The sequence below is a fragment of the Trachemys scripta genome, chromosome 9 (assembly GCF_013100865.1).
Source record: "Trachemys scripta elegans isolate TJP31775 chromosome 9, CAS_Tse_1.0, whole genome shotgun sequence".
In the NCBI taxonomy this organism is placed as follows: domain Eukaryota; kingdom Metazoa; phylum Chordata; order Testudines; family Emydidae; genus Trachemys; species Trachemys scripta.
In genome coordinates, this window is record NC_048306.1 from 88,243,965 (window position 1) to 88,261,685 (window position 17,721).

The following is a 17,721-nucleotide window of genomic DNA, read 5'->3' on the forward strand; positions in this document are numbered from 1 at the left end:
GTTCTTGTGCTTTTGTGTAGTTCATTTGCTGAGGTGTAGGGCTGAAAGAACTTTTAGAAGAAGACTTGAAGTTCTGATATTTTTCAAAGCTGAAAAATAACTATATCTGACAGGGAAAAACTTTATGAATTATCAAATTCATGTTTTCTCTCTTTATACTTATTTCTAAGATTTGAAAAATGAAGAATTTGGAGGTGAGATTCTTGTTAGAAGTTGACTAGTTCATCTCTTTTTATAGCCACGGGGCATGATTTCTCACACTTTAACAAACTATGTGCCAAGTAAGACCTGCTCTGATCAATCTGAATTCATTAGATGACTCTGATTTCTCCACTGGAATGACTGTGATGAGCAGCCCATGGCTGCTATTTATTATCAGTATCTTAATGGTAGGGAGCAGCTTCCAATGCTTTCCTTTAACAGCTCTAAACACAAATTAAGAGGAGAAAGCATTTGATGTAACCTTACTTCACATTAGATTCTTGGCTTACACAGTGCAATGGTAAAAGAATTCCACTAGTGGTCTCCACAAGCACATTTTATTTGTACAGACTCAAAGCATTGCGATTACACTCAAATCTTCTCTTTGACAGATTCCAAACATTGGATACTGCAGCACTATACAATTTTGCTAGAACTCTGCTGGAACTGGAAATACTTTATGCTTTTTTGCAAATAAGTATAAGAATAGGAAGATCTCCTGTCTCTCTCAACCCTTCTTTACCCTGGTTCAGACTAAGAAGGAAAAGTGAATTTTTATTTCTTTTACATTAAAAAAAATGTATTGCTCCTCTCTTTACAGAATAAATAACCTGAAATGTACAAACTTAAGTAATTATGAGAGGAAAATCCGTTATTCTGGGTCTCATGATTCAGAAGCAGAAATAATAAGATGCTGTACAGTGGATCAGTGAGTCATTTTGAGTCTGAATTACAAAGTACTTTGAGAACTGGGGCACAGTAGAGGTAGTGCAGGCACTTGTCTGTTCTTTCTTTCCATCTACAGAGAAGGCATCAGAAAAGATCCCAAGGAAAATATGACTGATCTTCACTGGGCTGCTTACTATAGACGGCTTTTGTTTTAGTAAGAGGGTCAATTTCTTCTTTCCAGTAACTTTATCTGCCAGCTCTATTCCCTCCCTCCCCACTCCATTCCACTGGGAGTGTCTCAGTGTGATGACCTGTAGTCAGCCCCACAATGTTGCTTAACCTCCACTTTCTTCTGCATTTCCAATAGTCCAACTATTTGATTTTTTTTTCTATTAAAGCTCTGGCCTTTCCTTTTATTAGTTCAGTTAGCGTGCGCGCGAGAGAGAATGTATTTATTAAAATGCAAAGCCACACTCAACTCTATTACATTCTGATGGGTTTAGTTCTCTGACAAGAACATAGGACCCCCAAGGGAAGGTAATAGGAATGGGATAAGTCTACATTTCTGTACCCTTCTCTTCTCCACCCCTTCCTGCGCTCTGATTGGCTAGTTTGTTTTTCAGCTCCTTGATTAGCTGGAAGAAGTAGGGCTCCCTGTGTTACTCCTCCCCTCTCTGTCAGTGGGGCTGGCAGGAGTTCCAACCACTCCCAGAAGCTGAACTGATCAGAGGCATCCCTGCCACTAGAGCACCACTCAGGATCTGCTTACACCAAACTCCAGTGCTACCTGCTGACAGCTTAGGGCAGGTCCCAGCACTTGTTTTCTTCAGCATCAAGGCTGCTCCAGCTTACAAAGCTCAGTCATCCCCTTTACTCTTTACTTTTTGTGCTTTTCCTTTCAGCTGCCTGGCTTGACAGCTTAACATGGTTGCCACCTGCTTGCACCTAGTTGGATTTGTCTCTAGTTTTGTCGGCTGGATTGGTGTGATCGTGACAACAGCCACCAATGAGTGGGTCGTGACTTGTGGCTACACCATCACCACTTGCAGGAAGATGGACGAGCTGGGATCCAAAGGGCTGTGGGCAGATTGTGTCATGGCAACAGGGCTCTATCACTGCAAGCCACTAGTGGACATCCTCATATTGCCAGGTATGGGCTCCTCGTTGTCTCCCTTTTGATACAGAGATGAAGGGACAAGTCCTGCTCCAGAGTGAGACCATGGCAAAACTCCAATTGATTTCAACAGTGCAGGATCTCACCCACTAATTATAATACACATAGAATTCAAAATTCTATTAGATTGATACTATCCTATAGTTACAGCTAATATTAAAGATAGATTATGGTTAATATTTTAATTATGTCTTAGGTATGGTTCTATTTTATTACACTGTCAATGATCTATTTTATTTTTTATTCTTATTTGCTATCATTCTTGATACACTAATTCTCTCTCTCTCTCTCTCGTGGTCTATAACTGAGTCTTCTGAGTGCTACTGCCATACAAACAATGCATTATAATAATAGGATATGGCCTAGAGTTTTGAATTATACAATTATTTCTGTTAATTTTATTATCTGAAGTCAAAAACTAAAGTTTTTTAAATAAATAAATAGGCTGCTCTTACAAATATAGATCTACTGTATTAACATATTGATGAGTATAATTAATTTTAATACTAGATTATTAACGACTGATTTTAATTTAGAAGACTAAGTCTTGATATTCAAGTGCTTTCTGCTCCTATTAAGACTATACAATATTGAACTTCTAATTATACAGTTATGCCTATTTTCTATATTTAATTACTGTTGATATTTGCTAATTGTGTAATTTGCTAAACTAATTTCACACTAAAGTCCAACTTAAACATGATGTGTCACTAAGTTTGAATATGTCCCTTTGTGCTAACTAACCAAACTTCTGGACCTCAGCATATGGATTCTTCGTACAATCTTGGCATCTGTAAATAGTTTAGCTAGCTGGTAGCGTTATCCATTTCCATCACCATCAATTTTGTAACACTTCTTTGTTGTTCTGTGACTTTGGCTGGATTGTGTGTAGCTACTCTCAGACACCTCCTCCCTACAATTCTGGAGGGGTAGGAGGAGGTCTGCCAGTCACTTTTCAGTGAATTGTTTTTCCTTATTTGTTCACATTTTTAAAAGGTGCTCTGAAGAGAGTTTCAGTGAAGGTGGAAAGGCTCTGGATTTGTTTCAGATATTGTCAGTCAATCAGTCAATGTTGCAGAGCACTAAATTTTGTTGATCACAGGGTTTCTTGTAGTGTCCACCACCATAGTAACTAATTAGACTCAGCTTATATTTCTGTTTATTTTCTTGTGCCTTAGTTTTTAGTAAATTTTCCTTCTTGTTTATTGCTAGTATAGTGCCAAACTGCCAATATGCTTGCTGCTGTAGAAGACACTAAGAAAACCCCTGCCTTGAAGAAAAAAAGTTGTACAATTAAACTTTCATTTATAGGTAAATAAATCTTTTAGCAGCAGCAGCAGAAAACAATGCCCCTCTTCAACAAAAATAACATATACTTCATAGACCAAAATACTTCTTGCAGCAACTTCTTAAATACCAGTGGGTATATATCAGGGACTAATTTATCCTGATTTGTCTAGTAGCTGAAATCCACACGGTACCTCTTACTGAATGAGTTGAAAGGATTTAAAATGAATGTGTGTGTATGTATGTTTAACTGGGATCAATTCTACTGAAATCACACAGGGCTTTTCAGTCTCATTTACCATGCACTTTTTAAAGAGTTTGTTTTCAAGCAGATGTTCAAACGTACACAGAATCTACATGTCCAAGAAGAGGAAAATGCTTGAACCCTGGTTTCTCATCTGCATGATAATTAATTCTGTGACTTTTGATTCAAGGCACTGTTTGCAGAGATACTGTGTGGTATAATCAGAGTTCCTGAACTCATGAATCCTCTCTCCTATGGCAGTGCTGTCATTTCCTTCTGTTGGACAGGATAGGAATGGGAGCTGGGAGTATATGTGCATTTCCCCTAGAACTTCCCTATCCCATTAAGACTGTGTCTGGAGCATAGGAGATTTCCCAACAATAGGAACAAACTTTGTACCAAAGCCAAAAGGTGACCCTTTTAACAAAAGCAAATTTGAGCATTATTATTATGTATGTAATTGCTCCGTTAGTTATAATAGGAGCATATGGCACTTCACAGACAAATATAAATGACAAGTGTCTTGTCCTGGGATGCTTACATTCACAAGAGCTCTGTAATCTCCTGCTGTCTTGTGTTAGGCTGTTGTTGCATAGGTGACAGGAAGCTCAGTAGAGGACATGGTTTACCTGCCTACTGAAGTGACAGGTGGTTCAGCCTATTAAACCTTTGAATCCCTTGATATCCATATTGGCCTTAGGGATTTGTGGAATTCCTATTTGTTAGAACTGGTGCCCATCTCTCAATCCCCGATCTAGACCGGCTGATCAAAGCCTCTGGACGTTTGCCTCCACTGTGTTTGGGGGGCTTCAACAGCACTGGAATATTATACAGTGAAGTATGGAGTGGAGCTATCACTGAAGTTCCATTGATTTGGTGGGGGGTCAGTGCCCGTCCTCACTGCTGGAAGTCCAAACCCCCTAGATACCTCCTAGGAGAGGCTACCATAGGTTTACGAGAAAGAGGTTTGATGTTACAGAGTTGATCATTTCCTTACTTGATGCTCCCTTCAGGATCTATTGGGTTTTGTCCCATATCTCAGCTATGTCGGGGTGGTTTTGTATCCCTAAGTTATAAGAATGTAAATGACCCTGAATGTGCTCATTTTGCAGACCACCTGGATGGGTTTTGTGGTGTGGACCATGGACCACTGTCTGAGAACCTCCATTTTAAATTTCTGCTGTTAAGCAGGTCATTTCTGTGTTAGGGATTGGGAACCTAGGAAAGTTCCTCCCACACCAAATTCTTCCCTTGCTGTCTCTCCTCTGCTCCCCAGGTTCTTGGTAGTTAGGTAGTTAGTTATATAGGAGTGTTTGGCTGAATATCTCCTCCTGTTGTTTTTGTTTATTAATCGAGATTCTGCTTCCTGTCCTTGTCAACAGGCTATGTCCAGGCATGCCGAGCACTGATGATTGCTGCCACAGTGCTGGGCCTCCCTGCTGTTCTCTTGCTGCTGACTGTTCTGCCCTGTATTCGGATGGGCCATGAGCCTGGAGCTGCCAAGTACCGGCGTTCCCAGCTGGGAGGAATCCTGCTCATTCTCTTGGGTAAGGTGCACATCTGGCCCCTGGACATACTTCCCTTCTTAAGGATAACATGTTGTACAAACTGAATAGGCAGGAGATTACCTGATCCATCGCTCAGAAGACATGGCTGTCTGGGCTTGGCCTAACCACAGTCTGGACAAGTGGACTAACTACATAGTCTGTTGGAGAAAACAAATGCATAAACATGAGGAGGAGAACAAATAAAAGAAGCAATGAATGATGGCAGGGGGAGGAGAAGGGTTTCTAAACCCTACTGTGCATTGTCTTAAGGAGTCCTTTGGCGTCTTGCTCCAAGTAAAGCACCCAGCACAAGTCTACAGTAGGGTGATCAGTAGTGACAGATACACAGCTGCCCATGGGTGATTGATTTGGCTAGCTAGCCTGCAGTAGTGTTACTATGTTTGCGGGATAAGGGAGGGGAGAGAGGGGACATGAATTAGATCCTCATTGCCAGGGGTGCTGGAACTGGGGGTGCTGCCACACCCCCGGCTTCAAATAGTAATAACAAACCCCAAATGCCTGGTTTTCATCATCAGTACCCCCACTATAAAAATTGTTCCAGCACCCCTGCCCATTGCCCCAAAGTTGCCTAGAGAAAAAGACTAGCCCCAAATTTCCTTGTCCTAGCTCAGTGCCTGTGAAGCATCACAGGTGCAATCACATAAAAATAAGTTGAGGTGCAAGGGTGAGGAAAGCAGGATTAAGAAGGTGCAAGTCTTGCAGGCATACTGGCTTCAATAACAGGATAGGGTATAAAGTTGAGGGCAAGGACATGTGCCCGCATAACCTCAGCAGCTCTTTTCTACGTGCCCCATCAGTTTTGCCCTTTCCCCCTTGACTCTGAGTTACTCTCACAATTTCCTCCCTTTCTCTGTAACTGAGTGGGAGATTGTTTTGACCAGAATTGGACTGTGAAGCTTATTGTCCCAAGTGTAACACCTGTGTATTATTGAGGCCTCGTCATCTCGACAACAGCCTTGGTGCCTTGTTTTTATCAGTTTGTTTAGCAGAGGAGGCGGGGCGAGGGAAAGTGGCCTCTTTGTGCAAGCTCTGCTTTGTCGTTGGCTTTCTCAGCGTGGCAGCCAGCACTGACATCATGCAGTTGTTGTGTTTTTTTTTAATTAAAGTGAACACTGGGTGTAGTTGCCACAGCAGAGGTAGTCAGTGCTGGGGCTTGGGAACTGATGAACGGCTGCAGCACATGCCAGGGCTTGGGATTCGAACACAAGGGTTAGTCAGTTAAAGAGGAGTGAGCACAGCAGAACAGCTCCAGTCACAGTCCCCTCCAGTTCTGAGTTTAGCCTTTAGTTTGCTGTTCATTTTGTAAATAGTTCCAGCAACTAAAAACTAAACAAAAACTAAGCACCTATAAAAACACCAGGTGACTTAATGTTTTTGAAGAGCACTCTGGAGAAGTCCATTTGAAGTCCTTGGAAGAGGGGCAGCTCCTTTCATCCCTGACCTGGAGGGAATCCCTTCCATAACTAGACTGAGTCTCCATGCCTGCTCAGTCCTTGGGCTCTCTCCTGAGATTTCCAACAAGGGTATGATGGTAGGTTTTGCCCCAGTGTGGCACACTGGGAACTGGGCTGAGTCCCCAGAGTGATTTAACAGGCCGCTGGTCAGAGGATAATAATGTAATGTATAGTGAGACTGATTCCATGCCTGTGCTACCGGAGCCTATAGCAGTGCATCTGGATTTTAAAAGGATATTGTTGTGACTCGTGTCCCTAAAATCAGATATATAGGCCCTATGTGGGTTTGCCAGACCATCCCTATTGTAGGGAGTCAAAATAGAGGGTTAATGTAATGTGTGAACTTATCACTGACCACAGTCTAAAATCTTGAGCACCAAAATAGCCAAGCTTGGCAGAGGGGGATCCTGGTGGAGGAGAGGCAGGAGGGGGGAAATAGTCCTGGCTTGTATGTCCCAGCTCTGTGGGGTACAGTGGTTGGTGAATCTGAGTAGAGATGGATCCGCTAGCCCTACCATAAAATCGGGACGAGAGAGGTCTGAATAATGGATTTTTCGGTTCACTACCAATTCCAAAAAGTCAGCACAAAAATTTGTTTGGGGTCAAGCAGATGTTTCCCTGACCTGAAACAAAATGTTTTGTTTAGATTTGGAACATTTTCTAATGTTTTTAGATTTTAAAAAATAAATTAAAGGAAAATCTCAAAACAAAAAGTCATTTTGTATTGAAAAATCAAAATGCTACATTTTGAAAATGCTAAAACAAAACATTTCTATTTTTTTCAGAATTTTTTTTTTACCAAAACAATTTGGCAAAATTGACACAAAATTGTGAAATGTTTCAGTGTCACCAATCTGCATTTTTCACCTAAAAAGTTTTGGTTGAAAAATTTAGCCTCACTCTCATTGGGACACAGGAGTCCAAGCAGAGCTGGATGTGAATGATTGGGTAGGTTCCAGAAATCCTGTGGCTGCATCAGGGCCCTCTGGATCTGCAGATGATGAAAAAGGGTCTGGCTTATAATTCTTTTCTTCTTGAGATTTCAGTTACTTTCTCATTATTTGTGGGGAGTTTGTTCCAGCTGACTGAGTGATAGTATTTCACTCAGAAAGCAGGGAACAGACAAACGGGTAACAAATTACAATGACAATGTTGCATTAGCCTATGATGCAAAGAACTGAAATCTCTTATTGTAAACAGTGCTGTGCCATGTGCTTATAGGTAGGCTTCTTGGGCCCAGATCGCTACTCACTGATACTGGTTTTACATTGGTGTAATTCCACTTGATTCATACTAATATAAATGAGAGGAGAACCTGGCTCCTTAAATCCAGAGAAAAGCAAAATACATAGCCATAAAAGCACCCATCGCAATACCACACTCTGTCACAGTACATAAGAGTATGTCTACACTGCAGCTGGGGGGTGGCTTCCAACCAGGGTAGACAGACACAGACCCATTGTGTTGAACTAGCGCTCTAACAATAACTGTGGATTTTGCAGCATGGGCAGTAGCACGGACTAGCCACCTGAACACAGACCCAGGGCGTGGGGTGGGCTTGTAGTCGGGTGACTAGCCTGTGCCATCACCTGTGCTGCATTGTCCACACTGCCATTTTTAAGCATGCTAGCTTGAGCTGAACTAGCGTGTGTTATCTACCCTGTCTGGGATGTACACTCCCAGCTGCAGAGTAGACATACTGTAAATTTCCAACCTAGCAACTCCTTTGAGAAAAGAAAGTGTTAATGTTCAAATGACATGGACCAATTAATACTCATTAGGCATGATTCTGATCGCTCACTGGTTTTTCTCCATTGAGACCAATGGAATAACTCCTTATACACTCATGTACATGAGATCAGAATCAGTCCCACTGTCTGTAAGGGCTCCGTCCTGCAAGGTGTTGACTACCCATGTCAATGGGAGTGGAGTGTGTTCAGGAGGATCAAGCCCTGAAGTGCCTAGCAGATGTTTGGTGCTGTATAAATAAAAATAAACAAATTTCCTAACCCATGTTACCAATAATACTGATTAAAAATATACATATTTGCTTTCTACTTCTCATGTTGTCTGCTCTAATCCCTTTGGCCCTAGTATAGCACCTTCCAGTACAACCTTGCTCACTCTGTGCATTTCACTGTTCCAACAATGAAAATATATTACTGTAGTCAGTTTTGCTTTTTATTCTAATCAGTTTCAAATCACTCTCACTTTCTGGCTCTCTTGCAGTAGCATAGTGCTGCAATGTTTCAATTGTGGGCATTGCAGGGAAATGCTTAAAATAAAGCTGCTTCAGTTAGATTACAAAAATCATGAATGCATCATAAGCTTTTTAAAATTAATTTTTACAACACCTACATTTGGCCAGGCAGTGTCCTTGGAATGTGAATATTGGACACCAGTCCATGACTTTGGTACTACCGCAGCTTAATGATTTCTCCTCTGAAAAACAAATATGGTGTTGCCAGCCCATAGCATTCAACAGTCATGAGTCAGGCCCCAAAAATCATGAGATTGGATTAAAATGCTTGTTTTTATTTGCTGTCGGATTATTGAACCTTTGTGGTTCATGTTTTCAAACTTTTTTGAACAACCACAAGGACTAAAAACTTACTTTTTTCTTACGTGAAGGCTGAAAAAAATCTCAGGCTTAAAGCCAAATATGGTGAAACTTGAGCTGAAATCACAAGAGTTGCCAACACTGTAAATATCCCTATTAATTTAAGAAATTGATGTGCGTTTAGCACTGAAATTGTTAAAAAGAAAAACAGAGGTTGTGATACACATTATGGAATTTAAAATAACTACTGAAAACTTGCCAGGAAAATAGTGGGCTCAGATATTCCATTGATTTAATGTCCACTGAAAATAGCAAGGCTGCAGTAAGAACAATTGTACATGTGCACACCTCTCTATCTTGCGTGCTGACGTACATTTTTATGTCTGCTTTAATCCCGTCTGTACTAGGGAATTGATCCTTGCTGCAAACAGCTGTCAGAAGTGATTCCCTCTGATTCAGTGCTGAAAACAGTTAAACTGCTAGTGTTGATGGAACAAAAAACAGACTAGCAGCCAAACTGTTGATACTTGTTTTCTGGGGACCCATTGCTGATAACAAAAGGTCAATTTCCTAGTGTAGTTTGGGTGGGGTCTGAAATAAAGGATGCTGAAAAAAACCCAAAACCTACTATTCTGATATTGAAAATTAAGACAACTGAAAACCACATTGGTTGTTTTATACGTTGAATAATGAAAAGTCTGCAAAAGATTAAATTGGGGTCAGCCAGTTCTCTCATAATAGCCCCATTCTTGGAAGTCTGATAGTTTTGAATGTTATAAAGTCACATTTAAAATAACATTTTAAGAAGGAAAAATTGCCTTTTATTTTTTAATCTCAAATTTCTGCTAATCCTCTAAAGGAAAACTCCAGATTGTTTCCCCTTTGGGAATCCAGAATAATTTCATTTTGTTTTAAAAGACGTGTTTAATATAAAAAGAAACCCCAAAATTCTATTAAAGAACTGGGAAGCTGCCATTTGGGTAGAATGAGGATCATGGAAACTCGCTCTGTATAACTCTGAATAGGAGAGAACAGGAGACATATTGAGGCAGATTTCAAGGAAAATTCCCTGTGTAGTGACACTCTCCCTCCCCAAGTATAACACTGTTTTAATATACACTGTCTTTACTTATTTCTTTTGCGGATACTTTCCAGTGCTTTTAGAGTAAGGCAGATAGTGGGGACTCACTCCCCTGGACAATATGTCAAGCTAGATTCAAACTGCTCTATCCTCCACACCAGTCCCCAACCCCTTTTATGCTTCCTGTTTAGATGAATGTACCACCCAATTAAATTAAGTTTATAATGCAGAAGATTAAGAGTTTCAGTGCAGTGGTCTGAACCCCTGCAAGTACATGGCCAATCGACATATTAATGGCATGGTTGGGATATAATGTGGAGGATATGACAATGTGAATTTACAATAGCATGATGGAGCAAGTATAAATGTATTGCGTGTCAGTGCCCAGTCTCATTTGTGAGGGGTCATGGGCTGGCTTAGTCAAAATCCTAGGCAGTATTAGCAGGAAAAGAGAAAGAGGGGCAGTTTATATTCAGACAGCTTGTAGGGAAACCTATTTCAGTAAACCCTGAATCCTGCCTAAAAATTACCTACAAAAACTCCTGCCTTTTCCTTGCATTGCTATACAGACCAAGTTTTCTTGAATCCTACTCTCTGTCACTTCCAGAGTAAAATCAGAGCCCGCTGACTTGTAGAAATATTGAAATTGTGGCATGTACTTTCCCAATATTTCTTGTGGGATTTAAATTGAAATGTTACCCTGCAAAGTGTTGCAAATCCAGCAGAGTTTGAGCACATCCCTCATCAGGATCAACAGACTCATTTAGAACTGGTGGCAGCTGGTGACAACCAAATGTGGGGAGGTGAAACTGACCCATAGAGTGTCTTTGATTGGCTTGTGTTGCACAGAGTTTCCCAACATTGTCAACATCAAAATAAGGTGGTTGCACTCAGTTTAGCCACATATACAAGAGATGTTATTGTTTCGATGACCCTGAGAGCTCTTCTCATATCAGAGCAAGTGTTTTCTTCTGTCCTGTGTTGTGGGGGAGAGGTCTGGAAGGATAAGGCTGTTATAGTCTATGGACATAAATATATATTTTTTTACCCAGTGCCGACAGAAAAGAAAAGATGATTGTACCCTTTGTGGGCAACAAAGAAGCTTTTTACATGAGCCATCAGATGGCTTTGCAGATTCTCAGTTGATACATTCATGTTTGAAAACATTAGAAGCTCATGGATTTTCTTGTTTGTAAGAATCAAATAAAGCTGACCTACATGCAGGACAAATTCCAGTTTTTTCCCCAAAAATGTCCTTTAAAATCCACTGGGCCTTTCTCTTTGGGGAGGCTCAAAATTATTATTGGCTTTATTAGCATCCTTCAAATGTTCCTCTCTTTTCCATAAACAAATATTTTCTCTAATAATAACTGCAGCGATTGGGGTTGCAATCTCTGCTTTCCTGGACAGAGTCACTCATTAGTTCTCTGTTTTAACCAAACAGTTTTCCTTTTTCTTTCCCCACCTTTCCCCTTGCAACTTTAATTTTTGACACAGCCTCAAGATATCTTTTAATATGGTTGGTGGAAACCTGTAACTCTGCCATAGTCTTGTTATTGTTTTGCTCTGATTCCCTGATAGCCACAAGGACTGAGTCCAGCACAGCTTGCTCCTGCAGGAAATAAAATATTAGCAGATTGATTCTTCTCAGATGTATGAGCCATAAAGAAGTATTGTTTTAGGGCCCAATCCTGTGAGTGCCTAGTACCCTCAACTCCTATTGCCTTCAATGGGTGTTAAGAGCACTCAGTGTTTGCAGGATCAGTGATAGACCCTTAGTGAGGGTGATTATTATGAACTCATATAGCAATGAGCATGTTCAGAATGCAGGGGCATGTTTTCTCACTGCTTTGAACAGCCATGATCATATTATGCCAAACTGTATTTTTTGACCCTGGTTGCCTATAAAGTGCTGCATTGTTTTTCAGTTGGTCACTACTGGCTTTTAAAGCCCTTAAGGGTGTGGCCTCTGGCTGTATGTGAAACTTCCTCTATAACCTGGGGACATCAGTGTTCACACACCAACTGCTTCATAGGCATCACAATCACGCTGTAGACTGGAAAGCCATTGTACCATGCCTGCAACTTTATGAAGAAATCCTATAGAACTTCATTTAAAAAAACCCCTCTGCAGTAGAATGTAATAGATTTCAATCCTTGTTATAGAATCCTACAGGATGGTTCAAAAGCCCAGAAAAAGGATCTAATTTTCTGTTTAATTCTATAGGTTTTTAGAGTAACTTCTATAGATCCCTGTTGGTTCTGTCCCTACTAAATTCTATAGATCTTCCCCCACAGGGAAGCGGAATTTGCTCCCCAGTTAAAATCTGTCTCACCTTTCTCTGACCCCTTAAAAAGAAGTCTGAGCTTTTTTCCCCCCCAAGCTATTTTTTAACCTGAATATTGTTGTCCATCTCTCCTCTTATCTTTCCCATCTCCATTCCTTTTTTGACTTTCTCCCTTACAGCTGATTCCTTCTTGTTGCTTATTCTGAGTTTTCTGAGAGTGTTTTTAATTTGCCTATATTATGTTTATGTTGAAGTATGGTTTATGGTGCCCTGAGTGGTGAGGCACTTCCTAAATGCATATATTGCTAACCTTTCAAGGAAGAGTAGTTTAATAATAATGAGAAAGGGGCCCGAGTCTCTGCTCACTTACTCTGGGGTGACTCTATTGACGTCTCTGTAATTGCTCCTAGTACAAACAAGAAGAGAATCAGTCCTAACCTGCATAGTTTGTAATTAAGGAATAGGAATAAAAGGCGAGAGTTTTGTTAGGATTTTCTTCTTATGGGTCGGAGGCATATAGTTTTCATATGAATTGAAGTCAGTTAAGCTATGTTGATTTATTTCAGCCGAGGATCTGACACATAAATTTTACTTGCCTACCAATAGATATTGCTTTTACGTTTGAACTGGAGATGGGTTTTCTCTGCCTCCTATGGAATTTGCCTTATTTTTGAATACCTTCAAATCATCCATTCCAGGGATGACTTTTATCCTTGGGCCATAACTATACTTAAGCTTTGCAGAATTTAATTTTTATTTTAAATCATTTTAATGGGTAAATCAATGTTTATTTTTTAACATTCTTTTCCATTAAAATTTTCACCGTAGCTGGAAAATGGTGTGTTTTAAGCATTTTTTTTTTTCAATTTTTATCTATTTAAATGTTCACAGTTGTGGGAAATTATGGGAGGCTCAGACAATGTGGGGTCAGACAATAATTATTTAATAACTTTTTAAATCTCAAGGACTTGTTAAAGCTTTATAACTGTTAATACACAAATTGTCAACATCACATCAAAATATACAAAGTAAATATCCTTAAGTCAAACTCTAATATGTTGTCAAGCAGCATTTTTCTTACTTTTCCTCAATTTGTGTATTTATGGTGAAACTGACATTTACCGATAAATACCTAATCCTTCCAGTTCTAATTAAACTTCTATATGTTGTCTTTGGAATGCATCAGATTGCACCAAATGGCAAGTGTTTTTTTGGTGTTCTTTAAATGCCCGTGAGGATATTCCTACTTTCTCTCTTCCACTCCGCTCAGATCTCTCCTAGAAAGCTTTTATCCTCCCACCTTCAGTTTCCCACCCCTTCGGCCGGTTACTTAGTTCAAATACTGAAGATAAGGTTCATGAGAACCCACAGAGGGACTGAAGGACAATGAGGAAGGGAGGGCACACTCACTGTTTTCTCAAGGAAAAATAGGCTGCACCCATCACATCTAAACTACACACATTGAATACACAGACAGTGCAAGTCTCTGGTTTCTGCAAAAACGAGGAGTCCTTGTGGCACCTTACAGACTAAAAAATTTATTTGACATAAGCTTTCGTGGGCTAAAACCCACTTCATCAGACGCATGGAGTGAAAAATAGAGTAGGCGGGTATATATATTACAGCACGTGAAAAGACGGGAGTTCCTTACCAAGTCGGGGGTCAGTGCTAACGTGGCCAGTTCAATCAAGGTGAATGTGGCCTATTCCCAACAGTTGACAAGAAGGGGTGAATATCAACAGGTTTCTGTTATGTAAGTGCATAGTGCAAGTGCAAAATATTCCTTCTACTATGCAATATAAAAGGACTATGAAGTATCTGCATACTCTAACCTCTATGGTGCGTTTATGAAAACGGCCCATTTAGCTCCTTTTCTAATCGGTAGCAGTGATTTTTAACATCTGTATATATCACAATAGCGTCATTTTGCATTCTGTGTGATCCTGCTCTCACTGAAGTCAATGGGAGTCTTTCCATGGACTTCATTGGGAGCTAGACCTTGGAAAGTAACTGAACTATTGAATGTGATCTTAGCCTTAGCTTGGAGTAGATAAATGGAGGGAAGCAAAAGGAGAATTAATTTGCCTACCTTGTCAATAGCCCATGGAGTCTACACACAAATGTATTCTATGTGCGCTAACTGTAAAATATTCAGGCCAGTTACTCTTTATTTGTTGATATGGATAATAGTTTAGAAAATCATACTTATTTCCTAGCGATGATCCGCACCAATTGGAAACTCCCTGCATAATTTATAGCGTCATGTGCCTCAACTAGACCAATCCCAACTGGCTGTATTTTGGGAGGATGGTTTCATGTCAGTAGTATTGCTAAATCTGCTGAGACACTAGGATTGGGATTGTGTATTTATTTACATCTGTGTAAAATGGGTGTCATTCTGATCTGGTAGCACTTTGCTCTGGTGTACATGAGCTGTGGGCAATGAGTGTCAGGCTCCAAGTGTTTTGCTATATTAAGTTCTGGTTGGATTGTCTATTGATATTATGCATTTTAATGCCATTTTACCAGTCAGATGCCAGTGCCTTTATTTGTTTTCTTCAGCACTAAAAGCAACAAAGTAAGGCCTCAAAAGCCATTCAAAGTATAACCACTCTCCTCTGCCCTCACCAGTCCAAAAGTTAACTTGGAAGAATGAGTAGTTCACTGCTTATCTTTAGCGGTTATTGGAGTCAATTGCAAGAAGTCATTAAAGTCAGAAGTCATTGACTTCTGTGGAGCCAGGATTTCATACCCACTGTTTCTTCCTCTCTTATTGTGCTTTTAAACTTACTGGCCAAGTGACTTTCATTAGTAGCACTGAATGGTTTGTAGATAGGCTTGAAAGGGCTGATAAATATTTAATATTTAAATTTGAGCTGATAAATATTGGCAATGTTCTCCCCCCCCCCCCCCCAACTGGATGATAGCCTGAGTTTCATTGTTACCCATCAAAATAGATAGAGGAAGCAGCATTAACTGATAGGAAGAGAGAGTGAGGACCTGACAAGGAATTTGCTATTCCATCCTGCTTAAAACTGAAATATTAAGAAGTGAATATTGTGAAATATTGTGATCTGTAAGTTTATTCCTGAATCTGTTGCACATCTTGACATTCATTGAATGTTGAATGTTAAACAATGGTGAGTGACCCTCAGGTCTTAAGTCTCTTGCAAAAATGTGCCAATGGATAAAGGTCTAGCAGTAAAATCTACTGTGATCTGCCAGGTCCCTAAAGGACTGAAAACAGAATCCTTCCAAACTTGCAGTGAAGTGCCCAGTACCCTCCTGGAAGGTCACTGATGTCAGTGGAAGCTAAGGGCACTTTCTGTCTCCCAGGAGGTACCATGCAGGATCAAGACTCAGTGCTTGAACTGCTAAGTACATTGCCATTTTTATTGACTTTGGTGGGAATTGCATTTGCTCAGTCTGTCTTGTGATCAGGCTAGCTGCAGAAGCCTGTGCCTCACATATGTTTAACATAGTTCACATGACTACATCTATGATTGGACTGGATTTATGTACTGCAATTACTGTTGTTTTTAATGTCTCCCCAGCATTGTGTGGTATCGTCGCAACTATCTGGTTCCCTGTGTCTGCTCACCGTGAGACTACAATTGTGAGTTTTGGATACTCCCTTTACACTGGCTGGATTGGGTCTGCCCTTTGCCTCTTTGGTGGCTCCGTCATCGTCTGTTGCTCAGGAGATGCTCAGTCGTTTGGTGAAAATCGTTTCTACTACGCGTCGGGATCCAGCTCTCCTACCCATGCTAAGAGTGCTCATGTATAAGCAATCTTGAGACTCCCAGAGCCTTCATCATCACATGCTTTTACTGGTGGACTTGGGTGCTTTGGGTTTGCTTGTACTGTCACACACCATTGCCAAGCTCCACAGTAGAGGATTTAAAAAAAACCCATCATGAATGCCTGATAAAGCATGAAACCCCCACTTTTCCCTTAAAAGAAACCTCTAGCAACTCAGACCAGGCCATTCCCCATTTACTTCTTGCTGATTATCCATCCTAAGCTCTTGCATTCATGATGCTCTTGGATAGTTCCACGTTAGCTGGTGGTTGTTTAGTTATTCTTTTTTTCCAGCTCCCCTGATTATGGGAGTGTTGAAGAAAAGAGACACTTTCCCACTGTTAAAGTGACTCAGATAGCTTCTCTGAATGCATTACCATAGGCTTCTCCCCCACTCAAGGTCACTTCTTTGGCAAAGTTAGGATGGAAAGGGCAGGGACAGGGAGAGACTCTGTGCATTCCAGGCACACAAATGTTTCTCTTTTGTAAGATTGGGGGTGGAGGGAAGGTTGTTTGCCTTTCTCTGTAAATACTTCTTTTGGAATTTGATCATTTTAGTAACGTTTTTCTAAATTCATCAGTATGAAGGAAATGAAACCCAAAGGTTTGAATTACAAGGTAAATGGTGCATTTGTATATAGCTTTAAATGACATGAGGGGGCTCTAATTCCCACTATCCATTTATTTTTTTGGTACAGATCAGTTACTAAAAAAATGTATTTTTACATTGATTTTTTTAAACTTTATTTTCTTTATTCCAATTAATTTGTGTGCTGACTTGCATCCTTAAAGTGGACTTTTTTTTAACATGCAGTATAATGTACCAGTTACAAACACAGTAAATTCCAGTGAATACTGATGATGCCTTTGTACTTTAAATGAAATATTGTACAATAAACAACAAAGTATGTGCAAACACTGGCTTTTTTCTTCCTCTCTGTGTGTCTGCAAATATCTACTCCCTGTTATGTTTTTATTCAGTTTTCCCAGTGATTCTGAAGGATTTTCTTGGTGATTCAGGGAGAGTAATTCTACTCTGTAGTTGGTCTGTACTGCTCAGTATCATTCTGATGCTGTGTTATAATTATCAAAACTAAGTATCATACTGTGCAGGGGGTATTTACAGTACCGTTCATTCCTTGTATTAACATTCCAAATGGTAGCTTGAGTCAGCATAATTATCAATAATCTTTTCTATGTCTGGAAAACATAGAAATCAATATTGTTAAAGTGATACAATACACTAGTGTGGACATAGTTATACCATTATAAAAGTGCTTATACGGGTATGGTTTATAAGCTATACCAGTAGAAGCACATGTAGAACAGAGTAAGGGCATGAACTTGGGCCCATAGAAGTCAATGTTCTAATAATAAATAATATAAAATAATAT

The 17,721-nt window shown here is 40.1% G+C and overlaps 1 protein-coding gene across 1 annotated transcript; it reads left to right on the top strand.

Annotated features, from left to right (window-relative positions):
• The first annotated feature begins 1,549 nt into the window (after positions 1 to 1,549).
• Positions 1,550 to 17,243, top strand: CLDN11 (claudin 11). The gene is made up of 3 exons (XM_034782120.1): positions 1,550 to 2,020; positions 4,958 to 5,122; positions 16,081 to 17,243. Exons 1-3 carry the CDS (start codon positions 1,795 to 1,797, stop codon positions 16,311 to 16,313), a joined length of 624 nt encoding a protein of 207 aa, XP_034638011.1. The 5' UTR covers positions 1,550 to 1,794; the 3' UTR covers positions 16,314 to 17,243.
• Positions 17,244 to 17,721: the final 478 nt, after the last annotated feature.